This window comes from Diceros bicornis, chromosome 30, assembly GCF_020826845.1.
Source record: "Diceros bicornis minor isolate mBicDic1 chromosome 30, mDicBic1.mat.cur, whole genome shotgun sequence".
In the NCBI taxonomy this organism is placed as follows: Eukaryota; Metazoa; Chordata; class Mammalia; order Perissodactyla; family Rhinocerotidae; genus Diceros; species Diceros bicornis.
In genome coordinates, this window is record NC_080769.1 from 7,111,715 (window position 1) to 7,133,988 (window position 22,274).

General features: G+C 40.3%; 1 protein-coding gene across 1 annotated transcript in view; it reads right to left on the reverse strand.

The window, feature by feature from the left end:
• Positions 1-379: 379 nt before the first annotated feature.
• The window catches only part of LOC131394548 (zinc finger protein 14-like), a 209,229-nt gene continuing 187,334 nt past the window's right edge, over positions 380-22,274 (reverse strand). Inside the window, exons 2-4 of the mRNA XM_058525937.1 lie at positions 2,702-2,837; positions 2,437-2,497; positions 380-1,776 (exon numbers count right to left, since the gene is read on the reverse strand). Of these exons, the coding sequence (XP_058381920.1) occupies positions 444-1,776; positions 2,437-2,497; positions 2,702-2,837 (1,530 nt within the window). The 3' untranslated portion in view covers positions 380-443. The remainder of the gene's footprint in view (positions 1,777-2,436; positions 2,498-2,701; positions 2,838-22,274) is intronic.

Consider the following 22,274-nt stretch of genomic DNA (forward strand, 5'->3'; position numbering starts at 1 on the left):
ATCTTTAAGCAGTATTGATGAAGGACGACACAGAATTACCTCACCTTAATATTCATTTCTGAAAGTTATTAATAGAAACCCACTGTGCAATGTTGTACTTTCAGTGGCTTGGTAAACACAATATATTTACAACTTTGATAACAACTCTTTCATGTTAAAGTTTTCTAGAACATTATACAGAAATTAATGTCCATCAAGTTTCCCATGTTACTTACATTTTATTTCTATTTCTTTCTGGTTGGGAGTTTCACATGGAAGGATGTAGGCCAATGAAGTCTTTCCCATGCTGTTTACATTCAAGAGGTTTTTATCAAGTGAGTCCTTTCATGCCTTCAGAAAGAACTGGGATGACAAAAGCATTCTCACATTCTTTCCCTTTACATGGTTTTTCCTCTAGTGTGCATTCTTGCATATTCTCAACAGTTTGCATCACAAATACAGGATTAACCACTTTCCTGACATTCACAGGGTTTCTCTCCAACGTGACTTCCTTCATGTCTTCGACTTCTTTCATGTCTTCGAAGTGATCTGAGAGAAGTGAATGCTTTACTGCATTTTTTACATTCATAGGGTTTCTCTCCAGTATGAGTTCTTTCATGAAATCGAAGAGAATTGGAAAAAGTGAATGCTTTACTGCATTTTTTACATTTATAGGGTTTCTCTCCAGTATGAATTCTTTCATGATCTTGAAGAGAACGGGAATAAGCAAATGCTTTACCGCAGTTTTTACATTCATAGGGTTTCTCTCCAGCATGAATTCTTTCATGTAATTTAAGATATCCGAGAAAAGTGAATGCTTTACCACATTGTTTACATTCATAGGGTCTCTCTCCAGTATGAATTCTTGCATGTCTTTGAAGAGAATGGGAAGAAGTGAATGCTTTACTGCATTTTTTACATTCATAGGGTTTCTCTCCAGTGTGAGATCTTTCATGTCTTCGAAGAGAACTGGAAAAAGGGAATGCTTTACTGCATTTATTACATTCATAGGGTTTCTCTCCAGAATGACTTCTTTCATGATCGTGAAGAGAACTGGAAGAAATGAATGCTTTACTGCATTTTTTACATTCATAGGGTTTCTCTCCAGTGTGAGATCTTGCATGTCTTCGAAGAGAACTGGAAAAAGGGAATGCTTTACTGCATTTATTACATTCATAGGGTTTCTCTCCAGAATGAGTTCTTGCATGATCTCGAAGAACACGGGAAGAAGTGAATGCTTTACTACATTTTTGACATTCATAGGGTTTCTCTCCAGTATGAATTATTTCATGTAATCGAAGATATCTGAGCAAAGCAAATGCTTTCCCGCATTTTTTACATTCATAGGGTTTCTCTCCAGTATGAATACTTGCATGTCTTTGAAGGGAAGTGGAAGAAGTGAATGCTTTACTGCATTTTTTACATTCATAGGGTTTCTCTCCAGCATGAATTCTTTCATGTAATTGAAGATATCTGAGGAAAGTGAATGCTTTACTGCATTTTTTACATTCATAGGGTTTCTCTCCAGCATGAATTCTTTCATGTCTTTGAAGAGAACTGGAAGAAGTGAATCTTTGACTGCATTTTTTACATTCATAGGGTTTCTCTCCAGTATGAATTCTTTCATGTCTTCGAAGAGAACGGGAAGAAGTGAATGCTTTACTGCATTTATTACATTCATAGGGTTTCTCTCCAGTGTGAGTTCTTTCAAGTATTTGAAAGGAACTCCAAGAGGTGAATGCTTTACTGCTTTTTTTACATTCATGAGGTTTCTCTCCAGTATGAGTTCTTTCATGTCTTTGAAGAGCATTGGGAAAAGGGAAGGCTTTCCCACATTCCTTACATTTATATGGCTTCTCTCCGTACTTTTGATAGTTATATAGCTTGTGTTCAGTGTGACATCGAATGTGTGTTTTAAGACATGAATGATGCAGGAAGACTTTTCCACATGAGCTGCTTTCACATGGTTTAGCTCCTGTAGTTTTGTTGTTCAGACTCAGATTTGGAGTAAGGCTGAATTTATCTCCATGTTGACTGTGCTCTAAACTTTCACAGAGTCTCCTTGCTATATATGACCACTGTAAGAAATAAGAAGCACATTATTAATGATTTTATGTTTATTATATTTATTATGATTCATAGGAAAAGTTTAGGTTTTCTGTCTTGTCTCAATTCTCAGAAATTAAATATAATGAATACTTTACAAGAGGGTTTCTTTCACCCTTCATGTTATCAAAACAGTGATATTCCTACATAGAGTTTATTAAACCTGTTTCTAAGTGGACTATTTTGCAAAAACTGATTCTCTACATCACATTTCAGAAAGCATATTTGGTGAAAATTTTCTAAGAATAGCTAAATTTGAAGCAAGGGTTATTTCTCTGCTTCTCTTTAAAATTTCGTAACAAAACAGAATTGTTACATCAGACACTGCTTTCTATTGTGAGTGTGACTCACCTCTGTTTTCTCTCCAGGCTTTTGTACTGATCTTCAATATCACGATCTTCCCATGTTTTCCCTAAAATGCAGACCCAGAAAGATGATACAAAAGTACTGGAAATGATAGGAAAAAATTTAGCTTTAAGTCCATGATGAGCTATGACCATTTCTAGTTTATTTACCAACATCCCCTGTTTCCAAATTCTACATACTGGAACCATGTTGATGGGCAAGAAACACTTGTTCTCTACTTGAAGAAGGGAAGGAATGTCCTCATTCTTACCTATAGAGGCCAGGTTCCTGAAGGTTTCCCTCATCACATCTTTGTAGAGTCTCTTCTGTGAAGGATCCAGTAAGGCCCACTCCTCTGGGGTGAAGTTCACAGCTACATCCTCAACTGCCACTGAGTCCTGAAACATCTCAAATATGTGTAGAGTAGGATGCATAAGGTTGACAGCACTGGGGATCTGTACTCCATGTGTAGGAAGGTTGCATATGATTGTGTCATCTCCAAACCTTTATTCTATGTTGTGATCACCAAAAACTCACTCATTTTCTGTACACACTTCCTCATCAATTTGACACTGTTTTGACACATGGAAATTATTTACATAGTTTTACTGTGATCACATGACAGCATATTTCTCTGTAATGGCAGGGTACAGAGGAAATGACATAAATGCTATCCAAATGAAGCAAATATTTTAAGACTGATGATGCCTTGTGAGAAAAATTCTTTCATCTTCTTCCTTTTACCCACCAGTTACAGCACTCTATGAGGCAGAGGGTCAAATCCACATGACGTTTCAATGGATAAAAACACAGTGAAGAAATGGAGACCTTTTTATGTACTTCCATCACCAAAAAGAGTCCTGGAGGCCTCTAGAAATCACACTTATAATGAAGCCCAATTGGCCACACTGTCCTAAATTACTCCAGACCATTACAAGGAATCAGATGCAGCTGGTGAATGTAAACCTTCCTGCGGGGAAGTATCACTTTCAATGTGTAATATTTATCATAGACTCAGTTCTTCCTTTCTCTCTCTGTGTGATTTGGTGGGGCTAGAAAGTTATTTGGAACTTGGAGCTCAGACACAAGGAAGAAGGCATGACAAATTAGACCATAAAATCCCTATACTCAAGTGCCTCAAGGCTACTTCTTGCCAATTTTTACAACACACAGTGAGATAATAATGTGCTAGAACAGCTCCTTCCAGTCAAACTCTTAACAGTGTACCTTGAGCCTTGCTGGCCTTGAGGGTCAGGTTAAGAGCTGCAGATTGCAAGGAAGTTCACTGAACTCCACGAGGGTCTGATAGTCAGTTTGCTGATGATTATACAATACATGAAGGATTTCACAGTGCTTTCCTCCAAAGAACTTTTATAAAATCTCTATTATTCAAGGCAACAGGAAATGTTTCCTGACCGGACACTCTAGACGATGCCTGCCAACTTCTGATCCCACACTTAAGGAACTTAGAAGCAGTCATTCTTGATCTCACAAGAAGAAAATGAAAAAACTTTAAATGAACAACTCTCCTTAGATCCATGAGAGCCTTGAGGTCACCGGGCAAACCACTGTCTTCAAAATTGGGGAAAAGATAAAAATAGTTGGGATTTTGAAATGGAATGCAGATATTCTGTTCTTAACAAAGCCTGTAGTAAACAAAATATCTGTTTGACCAGAGCCCAATGCAAAAATAAAAAGAACAAAAAAAACAAACACAATATCTATGAAGTCTAGAACCACCATCTTTAACAGCAGGTTTAAAATACACATAATGGGAGTATCTGAAAGGAAAAGACAGGCAGAAAGAAACAGAAGAAACAAGCGAAATAATAATCACAAAAATATCCTAAAATTAACGATAGCCAGCAAACCACACATCCAGAAATCTCAGAGAACACTAAACATGATAAATTGCAATAGTGCACACCCCCATGATATCATATTCAAACAAGAGAAAAATAAAAGAGAATATATTGAGAAATGCCAGAGAAGAAATATCTTAGGTATAAAGAAACAAAGATCTGAATTAAACTGGACTTATTTTCAAAAACCACGTGACCAAGAACAGAGTAGAGTAAAAAGTTTTGAAAATAAAGAAAAGCACTCCCCTAGAATTGTCAAGAAAAAAATCTCCTTCAAAAAAAAAAGAGACTGGGGCCGGCCCGGTGGCACAAGCGGTTAAGTGTGCGCGCTCCGCTGCGGCGGCCCGGGGTTCGCTGGTTCGGATCCCGGGCGCGCACCGACGCACTGCTTGGTAAGCCATGCTGTGGCGGCGTCCCATATAAAGTGGAGGAAGATGGGCACCGATGTTAGCCCAGGGCCGTCTTCCTCAGCAAAAAAAAAAGAGGAGGATTGGTGGATGTTAGCTCAGGGCTGATCTCCTCACAAAAAAAAAAAAAAGAGAGAGACAAATAAGGATTTTCTGAGACAAAAATTGAGGAAAGTTGTCGAGTACACCTACTTTGAATAAAATGTTCAAAAATTTATCAGGGGGTCTGCCCAGCGGTGTGGTGGTTAGGTGCATGTGCTCCCTGCGTCAGCCCACAGCTCGTGGGTTCGGATCCTGGACGTGCACCGACGCACCGCTTGTCAAGCCGTGCTGTGGCAGCATCCCATATAAAGTAGAGGAAGATGGGCACAGATGTTAGCCCAGGGCCAGTCTTCCTCAGCAAAAAGAGGAGGATTGGCATTGGATGTTAGCTCAGGGCTAATCTTCCTCACAAAAAAAATTTATCAGGAAGAATATAGAGCCGGCCCCGTGGCTTAGCGGTTCGGTGCGCACGCTCTACTGCTGGCGGCCTGGGTTCAGATCCCGGGCGCACACTGAAGCGCCGCTTCTCCGGCCATGCTGAGGCCGCGTCCCACATACAGCAGCTAGAAGGATGTGCAACCATGACACACAACTATCTACTGGGGCTTTGGGGGAAAAAATAAATAAATAAAATTATAAAAAAAAAAAGGAAGAATATAAATGATAAAGGTAGAGGTTTAGAAAAAGAAAAAAAATGAAGGTAAAATATGTTTTATATTTCTTAGAAATAGTATAACAAATGACACTTTGTTTACAATATTAGCAACAATGTATGTGGTAATAAGAAATTTATGGACAACTGAAATAAATGACAACAACATGACAAACAGGAAGGGCAAAGTGGGAAGAGTGTGTTAAGAGGTAGTCGCACAACAGTGAAGTGGTGTAGTGTTATTTGGCAGAGGAGGTGGGTTAGTTGTAAACGTATACTGAAAACTCAAGGGCAACCACTACAAAATGCTTTTCAAAAATGTGTCACTGATATTCTAAGAGACAAGAAGAAAACAATCTGAGAAAATGCTCAATTTCAGCCAGAGAAGACAGATAAAAGGTGGAAGATAAAAAGAAACAAAAGCAAAAAATACAACACCAAGACTTCATAAATACTAATCCAGCTTTATCAATAACAGCTTTAACTATCAATGGTATCAATACAATTGAAACACTCAGTAATATCAGATTTCAAAGAAGACAATTACAAATTCTCTATAAGAAACTCACTTTAAATATACACTGACAGATGAAGGGTAAAGGGATGGAAAAAAATAGACAATGACAACACTAGTAAAAAGAAAGCTGCCATAGGTATATGAATTATAGGCAATGCAGATTTCAAACAAAGGAAAATGCAGAGATAGACAGGGGCATTAGACACTGACAAAGGGGTCTATTCTCCAAGAAGGCACACCAATGCTTCATGTGTACCTGCATAACAACAGAGGGGCAAAGTACACGATGCAAGAACTGATAGAATGCAAGGAGAAATAAATGAATCCAGTATTAAAGCTGCAGAATTCAACTCCCCCTTACCAAGAATTATAAATTCCAGTAGGCAGGATGAGGAATGACAGAGGTGAACTGAAGAGCACCGTGAAACAAGTGGATTTCATTATACTCTATGGAATACTTCATACACAACAGCAGAATATACCTTCTTCTCAAGTTCACATGGAATATTCTCCAAGACAAACCACATTCTGGGACATAAAACACACCTTATCAAATTTGAAAAAACAGAACTCACACAAAATCTGCTCTCACACCACCTAGACATTCATCTAGAAGTGAATAACATCAAGATTGTTGGAAAACCTCAACTATGTGGAGATTCAATAACACACTTCTAATTTGTTTTTATTTTATTATTGTTAATTATTATTATTTTTTGTGCGAGGAGATCAGCCCTGAGCTAACATCCATGCTAATCCTCTTCTTTTTGCTGAGGAGGACCAGCTCTGAGCTAACATCTATTGCCAATCCTCCTCCTTTTTTTTTCCCCAAAGCCCCAGTAGATAGTTGTATGTCATAGTTGCACATCCTTCTAGTTGCTGTATGTGGGATGCGGCCTCAGCATGGCCGGAGAAGCGGCACGTCGGTGCGCGCCGGGCATCTGAACCCAGGCCGCCAGCAGTGGAGCGCGCGCACTTAACCGCTAAGCCATGGGGCACACTTCTAAATAATACATAGGATCAGAGAAGTCTCAAGAGAAATCAAAATTTCTTTTGAACTAAAAGAAATGAAAACACAACATAACAATGGTTCTTGGAAGCAGCAAAAGGAGTGCCTAGAGGGAAATATATGCCATTGAACAAATACACTGGAAAAACAAAAGATCTATAATCAATGTAAGCAACTAACTTAGGAAACAATAAAAAGAAGTGCACATTTAAACTGTAGTAAGCACAATAAAAGAAATAATAAAAATCAGAAAAGAAATCCATCTCATTGTGGAAACCAATGGAGAAAATCAAAACAAGAAAAGGGTTCTTTGACAAGACTAATAAAATTGATAAACATTTAGTCAAGAAAACAAAGAAAAGATGGAAGACAGAAATTACTAATATCAGAAAGGAAAGGAGGGAAAAATGAAAACAAAAAAGGGTTTGATAAAATCCATCATCCATTTACAACAAACTGGTAATAAAGAGGAACTTCCACCTCTTAAGAAAGAACATCTTTATGAATGCTGTAGCTAAATTTATAACATTTTTTCCATATGGCATGACAGTCTGTGAAATGGCTAAAAGAATTCATAACAACAGGAATAACTCATGGAATTAATGAGAGTATAGCAAGGCTGAAGGATACGTGGGTGCACTGCTTTCCTTATAGACCCACGCAAATATAGTCAAGTGATCTTTGACAAAGAAGGAAAGGCAAGTCAAATGAAAAATTAGGTCTTTTAAACAAATTGTGGTGGAAATAACTGATATCCACATGCACACACACACACACACACACACACACACACACACACACACACACAAATGGAGACGCAGGCACCATACATTTCACAAAAATTAACTCAAGACACATTACAGATTTGAAAGTAAAATGTGAAAGGAATAAACTCCTAGAAGGTAACATAGAGGAAAATCTAGATGACCTTGGGTTGCAAGATGAACTTTTAGATATGAAATCAAAAATCAAGATCCACAAAAGAAAAAAACAAAAATTTTACTTCATTAAAATGCAAAACTACTGCTCTGAGAAAGATGTTAAGACAATAAAAACAACTCACAGAGTAAGTGAAAATTTTTGTAAAACACTTGACTGGTATCCGAAATATCCAGAGAACACTTAAAACTCAACAGTCGGGCCGGCCCCGGGGCTTAGCGGTTAAGTGCGCGCGCTCCGCTGCTGGCGGCCCGGGTTCAGATCCCGGGCGCGCATCGGCGCGCCGATTCTCCGGCCACGCTGAGGCCGCATCCCACATACGGCAACTAGAGGGATGTGCAGCTATGACATACAACTATTTACTGGGGCTTTGGGGGAAAAATAAATAAATAAATAAATAAATAAAATCTTTAAAAAAGAAAAAAAAAAACTCAACAGTCAGAACACAAACATCCCAATTTAAAAAATGGGCAAAAGATTGGAATAGATATCTCACTGAAGAAGATATATAGATGGGAAATAAGCAACATGAAAACATGCTCCACAGCAAATGTCCTTGGAAAATTGCAAATAAAACAACAAGGATGTATCATTAAACACTTATTAAATGGGTAAATCTCAAAACACTAAGAACATGAAATACTGGTGAAGATGTGAAGCTACAGGTAACCCTCATTCATTGCTGGTAGAAATGGAATTTGGTAACTTACAATGGAAGCAGGAACCTTCTTTCAAAACAAAATTCTGAGTCACTACATAGTGTAAGATCCAGCAATCACACTCCTTGGTATTTTTGCAAATGTATTGAAATCTTATGTTCACACAAATCATACATACAAATGTTCATAGGTGCTATATTCATAATTTATAAGACTTAGATTTTTAAGCAAGATGTCCTTCAAGAGTTAAATAGACAAAAACAATCAATGGTGTATCCATACAGTGAAATACTGCTCAGTGATAAAAGGAGGTATCAAGCCATGAAAACACATGGAGAAATCTTAAATGTATACTGCAAAGGAAGAGAAGACAATGTGACAAGGCTATGTCGTGTATGAGTCCATGTACATGCCATTCTGGAAAAGAGAAAAGCATGAGCCACTAGAAAGATCTTTAGTTGTCAAGGATTTGGGGGTTGCAGGAGGGATGAATCAATAGGTGGAAGACAGAGAAGTTTTAGGGAAGTGAAACTGTACTATATGAAACAGAAACGATGGATACACATCATTATACATTTGCCAAAACCCATACACTGTATAACACAAAGAGTCAATGCTAATGTACACTGAGCACTGTGATGCATCAATATGGGTTTGGAAATTGTAACAAATGGACCACAGCAAGACAAAATTTGAAAAAGAGTGCAAACTGTGTGGATGCAGAGAGAAGGGTTATGTAGAAACTGTAAATTCTGATCAATTTTTCTGAAAACCCAAAACTGATCTAAAGAAAACTGAAGTCTTTCAAAAAAAAAAAAAAAAACATGAAGACAGACTCATTACATTCACCCCTGATGACTGAAACAGGACATCTCTCATCCAACTGGTTTCAATAAGCCAGTATGGTGCTCTACGAGTCTGAGACCCATCAGGGAAGTGAAACTTCCACCAAATGCCTTGTTGGAGAGCAGGGCACTGTATTCTCTGAGAGGTGCCATGGTCACTCTCAGTAGTGTCACAACTCCAAGGTGGAAAATGAGTGTCCAGGTGAGTCCTTGTATTGTGGACTTAGTAACACACAGACAAGTGTTACCTTGATTTCTATTTTGGGTATCTCTGATTTAAGACATTCTCAGTGTTATTTTACCACAAAGGGGCATCTCTTAGACAATCATTCAAGAGTTTGTGAACTTGTGCAGATATGGCCAATTTTTGGCCAGTAGTAGGATGACTGCTTGATGTTTGGTTAGCTTGGGTTTGGTTCATCAGGGGATGTCCCACTTAAGGGATGAAGAGTAGCAACTCTCCACTGAGCTCCATCATGTATGAATGTGTATTGTCATCCTTAAAGTCTATGCACTCCCCAGTGCTGTGCATTCAGTTAATCCCGAGGAACTGCCCAGGGAACCAAGGTATCTGGCAAAAGGACCTCCTCCATCACCCTAGCATCTTTCAATGAACTAAAGAAACAAAAGCCATGCCCTTCCTGCAGGTAGTATAAGCTACAGGGTCAAGGTTAGGCTCCATCATATCACAAGTAAGCGTCAGTAGCTGGTCTGAGCTGGTGGGAAGCTCTTTCCCAGGCCAAAGGCACTATAGGTGTCTTGGTAGAGGATCACATGCTCAGTGTTTGTGAGAGCCTCTATTTTCAAGAGATCTCAGTACCTGGTGATAACAGCAGCTCTAATGGCACATAGTGTGGGGACCAGGGCAGGTTCTTGCATCAGAAGACTAGGGACAACTTAAGACCCTCCTCCTGAGAGCGTGAAATCACTGCCATCAGCATTAGTGGCCTCCTCCATGACAACTAGTTGCTTTACAGGGTTTAAGGACCCCAGGCTTAAGTGCGGTTTGAACTAATACCTTTGCTGTGCCAAGCTCAGACTGTGGGTGTTGTCCGCTATAACCCAGGGGGTCAGGATCTTTACTGCAATAGACGCAGCGGTGGCAGCAGCAGCAGTTACTTAGGGGTCCTGGTGAGACCTCTGGAATCTTGCTACCTTGTGGTTGCATTTTCCTCTCTTCTTTCTCTCTGAAATAATTGCTCTTTAAGGAGTAACCATCTGGTGGGCTCAGATCCTTCACAGGGTATAGTCATCCTTGTAACCCCAGGCCTCCACTAATTTTGAGGCAACTCCAGCCTCAGTCTCACCTTCACATTAAACACACAGATGCCACCCAAGACAAAAAATTGTCTATATTTAAAGATTACAATGTGATCCTTTGATATACGTATACAATTTGTATACTTGAAATTTCCTAAGACAGTGTATTAAGCATTCTCACCACACACACACACACACACACACACACACACACACACACACACACAAGTAAGCACCTAGGATTGGAGTTGATGGGTCATGTGGTAATTTTAGGTTTTATATTGGAGGAACTCCTAGACCTTTTGCCACAGTAACTACACCATTTTATAGTCTCACCACCCACGTACGAGAGTTCAAATTTCTAACCATATCCTCAACAAAACTTGTTATTATCTCGCTTCTTGACTCTGGCCATCCCAGAGGTTGTGAAGTGGTATCTCACTGCGGATTTGATTTGCATTTCCTTGATGACTAACAATGTTCAGCCTCTTTTCACATGCCCTTGGCCATTTATCTTCCTTGGAAAATGGTAAAATCTCCAGTACATTCTACAATATAGTGGAAAGAACAGACATCCTTCTTTGGTTCCTTATCTTCAGGATAAAGCATCCAATATTTACAATTAAATATCATATTAAAGAAATAAAAATATAATATTAGTGGGGGTTTTCCATATATGCTCATTATGTTATGACATTTCCTTCTATTCCTGGTAATCTGAGTGCTTTAATCATGAACGGGTGTTGGATTTTGTCAATTACTGCCCTTGACTCTATTGAAATGATCTGCCACTTTTGATTTTCACTCCATGATATGCTTTATTACATAAATGGATTTTGAGGTGTTAATCCCACCCTTCATCCCTGGAATAAATTTCACTTGGTCACAGTGTATGATTATTTTATATATTGCTGGATTGGGTTTGCTGGCATTTGTTGTACTGGCCTCACAACATTAGTATGAAGTGTTCTCTTAATTTTTTAAAGAAATTGTGAAGAATCAGTATTAAATAATCTTGACTGTTTTGGAGAATTCTGTAATGGAGCCATTGTGTCTAGTCTTAATTTGTGGGTAGTTCTTTGTTTAATGTTTCAACCACCTCCTTATATTTCTAGTCAGATTTTCCATTTATCCTTGATTTAGGTTCAGTAGAGTGTGTCTTTTGAGGAATTTGTCCATTTCATCTGAGTTATACAATTTGTTTCTATACAATTGTTCACTGAATTCTCCTACAATTTTTTTTAGTTCAATAATGTCAGTAGTAATATCACTATTTCCTTGTGATTGTATGAATTTGAATGTCCCCCTGTTTCTCTAGATCAATCTAGCTAAATATCTGTCAGTGTTGTTAATCACTCCATAGAACCCACTTATTGGTTTCATTGATTTTCTCTGTGGTTTTTCTATTTCTCATTTCATTAACTTCTGCTCTAATTTTTATTATTTCCTTTTCCCCTTGCTTTGGGTCTGGTACCTAATCTTTTTAAGTCTGTTAAGGTGAAAGGTTAGGTTACAGACTTGAGATCTCTCTTTGTTAAGTCTAGGCATTAATGGCTATAAATTTCTTTCTTTCTACTGTTTTAGATGCAGGCCATAAATGTTGACACTCTAGTTATCATGTAATATTCTTCATTATCTCTAGGGATTGTTTTATTTATTTATTTTTTGTGTGTGAGGAAGATCAGCCCTGAGCTAACATCCATGCTAATCCTCCTCTTTTTGCTGAGGAAGACCGGCTCTGAGCTAACATCTATTGCCAATCCTCCTCCTTTGTTGTTTCCCCCAAAGCCCCAGTACATACTTGTATGTCATAGTTGCACATCCTTCTAGTTGCTGTATGTGGGACACGGCCTCAGCATGGCCGGAGAAGCAGTGCGTTGGTGCACGCCCGGGATCCAAACCCAGGCCGCCAGTAGCAGAGCACACGCACATAACCGCTAAGCCACGGGGCCGGCCCCCTAGTGATTGTTTTAAAGTCTTATTTTGCTAGAAATTTGTATCATCTCTCCAGTTACCTTGTGTGCTGTAAAGATTTATCTTTCCAGAGATTTTCCTTTTAATCTGTTTATATCTTTGCATCTACAGTGTGTTTGCTGTACATAGTATATATTTAGATCATGCTTTTAGTTTTTTTTACTCAGAGGTGACAATCTATTCCTCCTATGTGGATAATGTATTCCATTCACATTTAGTATTACTGACATAATTGTAATTATTTGCCATTTTACTTTTCATTTTCTACAATTCTCTCTCTCTCTTTTTTTTTAGCTTCTCTTCTCTGTTATGGTTTTCCTTGCAATAATTGAATATGTTCTAATGTACCATTTTAAATTTTAAATGACTTCACTATATTTTTGCAGTTATTTCTTTAGGGGTTACTCTACTATTTAACATATACTTCTTAATTTACAAGAATAAAGATGAATAAAGTTCTAATGTATACTAACTTAACTCCAGGGATACATGGAATTTTTACTCCTATATACCTCTCTCCCATTTGCCACTTTTGTTGCAGTATTGTCATGCACATTATATCTATTATTGATGTACCTCAATAATATCTTGTTACACTTATTTCTTTACCATCTGCAGTCACTTCCTTAGCCCAACATAGCTTCCCTCTCACCCTGGAACTTTGTGCTTTTAACAAGAAACAAATTACACATATATTACATTTCTATATGTAATCAGCACAACAGCATATGAAATATATAGTATTTTATACGATTCCTTGGATAAGAGCTAAGAGAAAAAGGAGGAAATAGGTATTTCTTCTGTCTTTCATATTTACAAAATCACTGATACTGGCATTTTTGTTTCTTTCTATCGATACCAATTACCATTCTGGGTCACTTGCTTTCAACCTGAAGAACTCCTGCAGTAATCTCATAAGATAGTTGGCTGTTAATAAATTTTCTGTTTTTGCTAACCTGGGAAAGTCTTTATTTCAGCTTTATATTTTATGGTAATTTTGGTGAATATAGGATTCTTGGTTGATAGGTTTTTCTTTGTGCACTTGAATATGTTATCCCTCTGCTTTCTGACCTCTCTTTTCTCTGCTGAGATATCACTTGTTAATTTTACTGGGTTTTCCTGTAAGAGTTGGGTAAATTTTCAATTGCTGTTTTTTCCAGTATATAGTTCCTACTTTCATGTATCTTTGCATGTCTCATATTTTTGATGCAAACCAGACATTTTAGGTAATGTATTTTAGCAACTCTGGGTTCTGGTTCCCTTCCTACTTTTAATTTTTATTGTTATTAGCTTAATTACTTGTTCAGTGACTGGGCAGATAATTTTAGTTAAATGTGTATCCTCGACACAGAGCGAAACCTCTGATATATCTCCTGGAATCCAGCATGGCTTTGGGTATGTCTACAGTCATGAGACAGTGGTACTGGTAGGGCTCTCTTCCTCCACCATGGACACACTCCATGGTTAAACTAGATTAATTGCTAGCTTATTGCTCTACTATTTTCACCAATGTACTGGGGGGCATAACTTCCTCTCTCAAATAGTCCAGCCAAGTTCTGGCTCCTTTGTAGAAATGTTTTCTGAAGTCACTGTTTGATATTTGTTCTGGCCCTTGGAAGCACCCTCCCAGCAGTGGAATTCTCTGGTTCTTTCTAGAAACTAGTCAGCCTACAGTCTAAGCAGTATCTTCATTAAATACACAAATTTACTCATTGCCTTTCAGCTCATTCTCCACTTTTTTGAGAGTGTCATTTGGCTTGAGCTTTTCATGATCTTTTGCTGGCCAAGTTAATTCCTTTGGGAAGGAATTAACAGTTTTGTGTTTTACAGCTGGCTTCTCCCGAGTTCAGGAAAAATCTCAGTTCCAGGACTCTGGAGCTGCGACAGGGACAACAGCAAGACTCGCTCTAGGAGACAATCCTAATTTAGGGGCTGAGTGATCAGTGCCGTGGAGAGACAGCAGCCAGAGGTCCTCTTGATTGTCTCATGTTACAGCCACCTCATGAGCAGGGAAAGAGTGACCAGTGTCCTGTATTCTCAGCAAAGCATGAGCACAGCAGAGCCTCTGTACCAGGAGAAGGGGTTGGGTGCAAGAAGAGTGTCCCCAGTTCTCATGTGAACCAATGAAGGACTTAAATTTGGGAATATGTAGCTGAGGGCAAGATGGGTAACGTTGAAGTCCTGCTCATCCTAGGAAAAAGTGCTTGTCCTGGAAGCTTAGGGAGACAGAATCGTGTCTTCTGGTTCAGGGTGCAGCACTCTGGAGAGGAGTGTTCACTTCCTGAGCTGAGAGTGGGGAGAGAGTGAGGATGGTTCAAATCCTACACACTTTCTCCTTTCTCACAGAAAATTTACTGATTTTCTAGAATAAATGTTCCTCATTTGCTGCTTGCCATTAGGACAATTTCCAGAGGATTTAAATTAATTTTTACCAGTTCCACTGAAGAGTGAGGTCACCGGAGCTCCTCATATTAATACACCACCCTAGTGCATTTAATACAGTACCTGATATCAGTAAACCTTCTTGACATCGATATACGATGTCACTACAGGCTGTACTATCACTTGTCATTTTACAGAGAAATAGAATTGAAAAAATTAATTTTTTATGGTTAAAATGTATTGCACACTTCAAAAAAAATGTCCAAAATCAACACAGAATTATTAAAAATTAAACTTATTAATTAAATTAATTAAAAGTTAAAAATATATTAGTCATTTGATTATAAACTGTTTGGTTGTTTTTTAAATAATTTTATTTATTTATTTATTTTCCCCCCAAAGCACCAGTAGATAGTTGTATGTCATAGCTGCACATCCTTCTAGTTGCTGTATGTGGGACGCGGCCTCAGCATGGCCAGAGAAGCGGTGCATCGGTGCGCGCCTGGGATCCGAACCCAGGCCGCCAGCAGGGGAGTGCGCGCACTTAACTGCTAAGCCACGGGGCCGGCCCATATAAACTATTGTTAAAAAGAAAACTACAGGCCCCAGCAGAGTCCCTTTTGCTAGGTACACTTCACCAAACCAGGGTTTGTTACCTAACCTAACTGCAGCTTCAGTCTGATCCAGGAATGTAACCTAACTGGTCAGTCTAGAATTTTCTGGTCTGTACCAATGAGGTAATGGGCCCTCTCCAATCCCCAAAAGAAGATGTGGTAATCTACCTAATAATACCCATTTGTCCCCAAAGGAAGGTAACTTTGCCTGAAATAATCCTTTTATTCTGCTTATGACTTGCTTCTCCTGGCTTTAAAACTTTTCAGTTTCTGTAGCCCGCTGGACCTCCTCTCCGCTTGCCACATGGGATGCGGCCCAATTGATGAATTGCTCAATAAAGGCAGTTAGACCATTTAAAATTTATTCAGTTGAATTTGGTATTCAACACTATTAAAAATAAAATATGGTTAACAGAATTTTCGTTTATCATGAATTGTTTACTGTGAGTATCAATTTTCAAAAACCTAGCCTGAGATTTGAAAGTGCCTGAAGGCTGCCCCTCGCATGTCTTCTAGCACTAGCTTGTATATTCCCCATGCTCATGTACATAACAATGTACTTCATTTCTTGTAAGGCTTTTCAGCATTTGTCTACAAAGAAGCAATTTAAAGCACGTAATTTTTTCTTCCTTTCGAAATGCAAAGGACACATGTTTTAATTTGTGAAATATGTTTTGCTCTCTGGTTCACGTAAATAAAATAAATCCTGCACCTATTTTCACATCAATGGTTGTCACACAATCATCATATGATGGACTCGAACCTGATCAAAGACAGGACCTCAAGGTGAGCAGGATTAGTCAATCTGCAGGCATTCATGCTAAAGGATGTCCTGGCCAACAGTCAACATCATCTTCATAGTTTTAGACTCTTAGTTCAATGGCCATGGCCTAGCTGCCTGGCAACAAGAACATCAGCTACTTATCCAAGGTTACGCTTTAGGAGAAACCACTCTGTGATAATCTTGCTCATACTTACTCAAATACATAAGAAGGTCACAGGTGTCTCTTCATGTCTTAAAAATCAAGCGGCAGGGGCCGGCCCCATGGCTTAGCGGTTAAGTGCGTGCACTCCGCTACTGGCGGCCTGGGTTCGGTTCCAGGGCGTGCACCGACGCACCACTTCTCTGGCCATGCTGAGGCCGCGTCCCACATACAGCAACTAGAAAGGATGTGCTACTATGACATACAACTATCTACTGGGGCTTTGTGGGAAAACAAGGAGGAGGATTGGCAATAGATGTTAGCTCAGAGCCGGTCTTCCTCAGCAAAAAAAAGAGGAGGATTAGCATGGATGTTAGCTCAGGCCTGATCCTCCTCACAAGCAAAAAAAAAAAAAAAAAATCAAATGGCAGAGCCTCACTTCAACCCTCAGCCTGATAAATCAGTTATAATTTCTGAAACACATACTGACACCTCAGTTGCACTCAGAAGCAGAGAAAACAAACCAGGGGTGGCTGAGGCAGGCTTTGGAGTATCAAGACAGTAAGGGGCCCCTATGAGCCTATGGCAGGATGTGAATGGGTTATTTGAGTAACTCTGTGGACAGACATGGTAAAGATGCCCACTATGCTGTAGACTGATAAGACTGTAATGCTATTCTGTAAATGTATAACACTATACTATACACTATAAAACTAATTATATATGTTAATAATATATAATATAGTCTACTTATACATAATATATACTAATTCTGTACAGTGCTATATGCTAACTATACTATATACAGGTAATGCACTACCTATAAAATATATATTTATATATATACACATATACATACTGTATTATAAATTCTCTTTCTATATATACACATATAACACAAAGATACGCACTATAGGTAGCGTTAGATAATTTTATACTACATAGTACATTATAATTTGGTACATAAATATCTCTTTTTAACATAGATGAAAAAGGACTCCACAAAATACTAGTACAGTAAATCTAGCCATATATAAAATGAGCTAAACAGCATGACCACGTGGAATTTAACCCAGGAAAGAAATGTTGGTTTTACACCTCAAAGTGAATTAACATAAGAAACCATTAATAGAATCAACATCAAAAACTACAGGATCATCTCAATAGATACAAACAAGCATTAGACCACGTTCAACACCCCTTCACGAGGAAAACACTCAATAAACTACGATAAACTCCCTCAGTAAACTAGCTCAACCTGAAATAAAGCATCAATGAAAACCCACAGCTGACATCATTCTTGATGGTGAAAGACTGAAGGCTTTCTCTCTAAGATCAGAGAGAAGACACAGATGTGTGCTCTCACCCGTTCTACCCAATGTGGTAGGAAAGACGTTACCAGGGCAATTAGGCAAGAACATGGAAAAAACTTAACAGATTTTAAAGGACATATGTGCATAGCTCCAGACAGACATACAAAATCACAAAGATCTTGTCATAGCACATATAGGACACCCGCGGATGCAGACACACAAACTCACAAACTCTCAGAGTTAAGGTCTCAGAGAGACAGAGATGTTCCCAGACACACAGGGCCCGGGCCCTCTGCACTCCTCCCCACTTTACTTTATAGAGCCAATCACCATCAGACATATGGTATAATTTTATTTATATAACTTCTCACCTTTAAAATGTCAGCTTCAAAGTGAAGGAGGGATATTTGCTCTGCTTTGTCCACCAAAGCACTGACAAGAGATTTTCACATATTGAGGCATATGGGGTAACTATTCAGGTACAAAACTTCTTCAACTTGAACTAAAAAAGCCTGACTTACGACCTATCAGACATACATTGTACATCTGCTGTAACCATGAAAGTAAAGAATGCACTCTCAAGATAAGCATGCATACTTCCCCTCCTGTGCCCTATTAGTAAAGCCCACCAATGTTAATCCATCCCTCTCTCATCATCAGGGCCATGTTGACCCACTAACTGGCAACTGGATACCTCTTTGAAACTTCGATGAATATGTGTTCTGAATGTGTTTAATACATGTCCTTTGTTCTAAAAAGATATAAGCCTGTACTGAACACCATGTTTATCCAGAATGCTTTCTTCCTTTCTGGAAAAGGCCTTCCCTGATTATAATCCTCACTCTGGCTCAAGTAAAACTCAGCTCTCTTATTTATAGAAGGGTTATTGGTTATTTCATGTCAAGAGCAGCTACCGGAAGGCCTGTCACACCAATACTTCCTGCATATCAGGGCTCATAGAGAGACAGACACACACACACACTCACATGGAAGCTTCACACAGACCTCATCACAGGCCCAGATCTTCACACAGTGCACTGTTCTCACTCCCATCCCACCTGGTAGAGGGGTGTCTCCTGGCTCCCAAATCAATCCCCAAAGAGGGTGTCTCCGCTCCTCCACATGGGGAAGGGATTTCACCCTTCCTGACACCACACAGGACAAAAAGTACATCTCTACAAAAAAAACACAAAATGGGAGACTGGATCGTAGAGTCAGAAACTAGAATGGCTGGAGTCATGATGTTCCAGCCCCTCTCACTGCTAAAAAAGCATCCAGAAACTCACTCATCATGAGTTGTCCCTCTGTCACTTTGCTTTTCTACTGTGAGCTCAGTGAGGGGACCAAAGGTGAGTATGTCCCTGCTCAGCACTCAGGTCCTCTGCAGCAGGCTCCCGGGTAGACATCGCCTCTGCTGTGGACTCATATTCCCACAGACCTCACTCAGTCCCCTCACGGTGGCCCCACCATCTTAACTGAACACTTTCTCCTTAGGATCAGTGTCCAATTTGTACCCTTGAGATTGTAATTTATGTAGGTGACTAAGTGACAAAAAGGACTGGCAAGTGTCATTGAAATATTTTATTACTTGTATTCCCCAAAATAAGGGGGCATGCCATGCCAGGCAGGGTCACAGGCAATGCATCATATTTGCTCAGCAGGCCAAATCAGGAGTGGGACAAAAATCTAGGCCACAGCCTTTATTTCGGTTTCCACAGGAAACACAGGTCAGGGCAGTGTAAGCAGCTTAGGATTGGCTACTTTGAACAATTCCAACAGGATTTGGGGTCTTGTCATTTGGTACCTGACTCTGGGTTGGTTTAGGGCAGAGGAGATATCATCTTGGTGTGTGAGAGGTGGATAAGGAGGTCTGTAGGGACAGGGCACTGGACTGGGTGGTGGGCACATGCAAGCCCTGCTCCAGACAGACTGGCCACTGCCAAGGTGAGTTAGGTCCCCCTGGGAGAGGCAATGTCTCCCTATGTCTGAGAGGCCTCCAAGATGTCAAAACATCTTCAGAGACACAAAATAAAACACATGATTAATACAGTCAGAAAGAAGACAAGGATTTATCTGTTCACACAAGGGCAATTAGGCACCAAATGAAATAAAAGCATTCCAGATTTTAAGGACATACACACAGCACCCCAGACAGACATACAAATTCTCACTGGGCATACATGTGCACACACTCACACACAGACACCCAAAGTCACAAATCCTCAAAGACAGTGGCCCAGAGACACACAGCCCAGGCCCTGAAGAGGGGAGAGTCAGGGCCCACAATGGCTGCAGTGATCATCGTGTTCCAGCCCCTCACGCTGCTATGATCACTTTCAGAACCACGCCCCTCACCACATGCCCCTTCCTCACTCTGCTTTCCCATTGGAACCTCAGTGTGGACAACAAATTTCTGTTCATCATCGCCCAGCCACTGTGTCCCACCTGCACCCAGAACCCATATGGGTCAGCCCCATGAGTCATCCTCACTGAGGTGTTGATCACTACCCTGTCCTGGAACATTCACTGATCCGGGGGAGGAGGCCTCAGTATCTCAGACCCCAGGTCTCCCAGACACAGAGACATCACCTTTGGGACCCAGGAAAGCACTGGAAGTTGTTGCAAGAGCACACTGGGATGTGGCTTGGCTCATTTCTGCCCCTTCCCTTCAGGAAACAGTGAGCGTGGCCTCCCACAAAGGAGGGGGCATCACCTGCACCTGCACATTTCAGGAGGGGTGTAAATCCTCACCATTTCCCCCCACTTCCCTTGGTGTGGTGCCCGTTGCATTCTGGGTGCCATGTGAAGGGAGGGGCCCATGACTGTGGAGGGTCTGGCTGAAATCACCATTTCCCACAGGCCTCAGGGCTGGAACTCTGCACGGTGGGTCCTGTTCCAGAGAAAGTAAGCACTGGCCTTGGTGGGTGGGCTCCAAACTCACTCTGGAAGCAGGTTCTGAGGTGTGGGAGCCAGGTGTGGTCAGCACACGAGCCACTGAAACTGCACGGTGGAATGTGCCAGAGATCTGAGGGAGAGTGATGGAGGTACAGCAGGGCACTTGAGGGACTCCCAGAGGAGGGACAAGGGAGGGCATCTCTTTTTGACATAATTAGTGGTATAGAGACTATTGTGATACTGTGCTTGTTGGAGCAGAGGTGATGTGTATGTGACAGTGGGGAGTATTGTGCTCCAGGGGCCTTTGCCTCATGACATGGGTTCTGGGTTCTGCCACTGCCTCACCTCCTGGTCACCTGGGGTTGCAAATGTCAACAGAAATACAGGAAATCTCATTGAAAGTGGAGCAGGCAAGTCCTGAAGGAGGACCTCCCATGCAGTACTACTCACTGTATTTTTCAGACCCCAAAAAACAAGTGTACCTCCCATTCCTCAACAGGAAGATGCCTACCCTACACACCCCATCTGGAGGTAGGAAGAATTTCTCCTTGCTCAGTAACAGCCCAGCCAATGAGAAAATACCACACACAGCCAGTGAGAAACCACCATAATCAGCCACTGTCAACTTAGCAGGATTCAGTTTAAAGTTGTGACCCAAATAAACTCCCAAATCTATGGACCCTAATCAAGGACACAGAAATCCTGACTTTCATCAGGCTTTCTCAGTGTACACAAATTACCCTCTGTGTGACCCTACACTGTGAAAACTCAAACCTGTATCTAGAAATAGGCCCAAGTGAAGCACTGTTACAACCTCAGAAAGGGCATCACCTCCATCCCCCCCACCTCCTCCAACCAAACAACGCATGGTGCACCCCCAGCTTTCCAGGACTCTGTAGCTTTCCTCAGTATAAAGGCTCCTTTCAAGGTGGGGGAGAGCAGGGAGGACACCTACAAGGGGAAGCTCCCCCGGAAGAATAACTGGCCTTCAAGTACTTCCACTGAAGGCTCAAGGGGGTCGTATCTTGGAGTCATTGGCCTCCAAGTGAGGGAGGGGGCCTCATGACTGTGGAGTGTCTGGTTGAGTTGCTTTGGACCACACTGATATTTTAAAAAACATGAACCCAGTGTTTGAACAATCACACAAAATCACTCAAACCAAGTGTTTATGTGGAAAGGAGGGAAGAAGACTGTAAGGCACTTTGTGAGCTCAACAAGAAAACCTATAAGTATCTAGAGCATGCTGGGAAAAAACAATGTTACTTGTTATTTCCATGGCAAGAAATTGTTTTATAAACTATTAATCATCTTGAGCACTTCAGGTCTGCAAGTCTAACTCCTGGAAAGTTTGAACTTTTGAACCCTCCCAAAATTAAGGACCAGATTTCAGAATATTAGTACCCATGATGGGAGAAATAAAGAGAAAGAAGAATGGAATACATGCAAAGAAATATTAGAATAATTCATTTTTCTGTAATTTACCTTGTAGGGGAGGAAGACAAATCCTCTACCCTCTAGGTCCTTCTGTCTGAGCTACAAATTAAATTGACA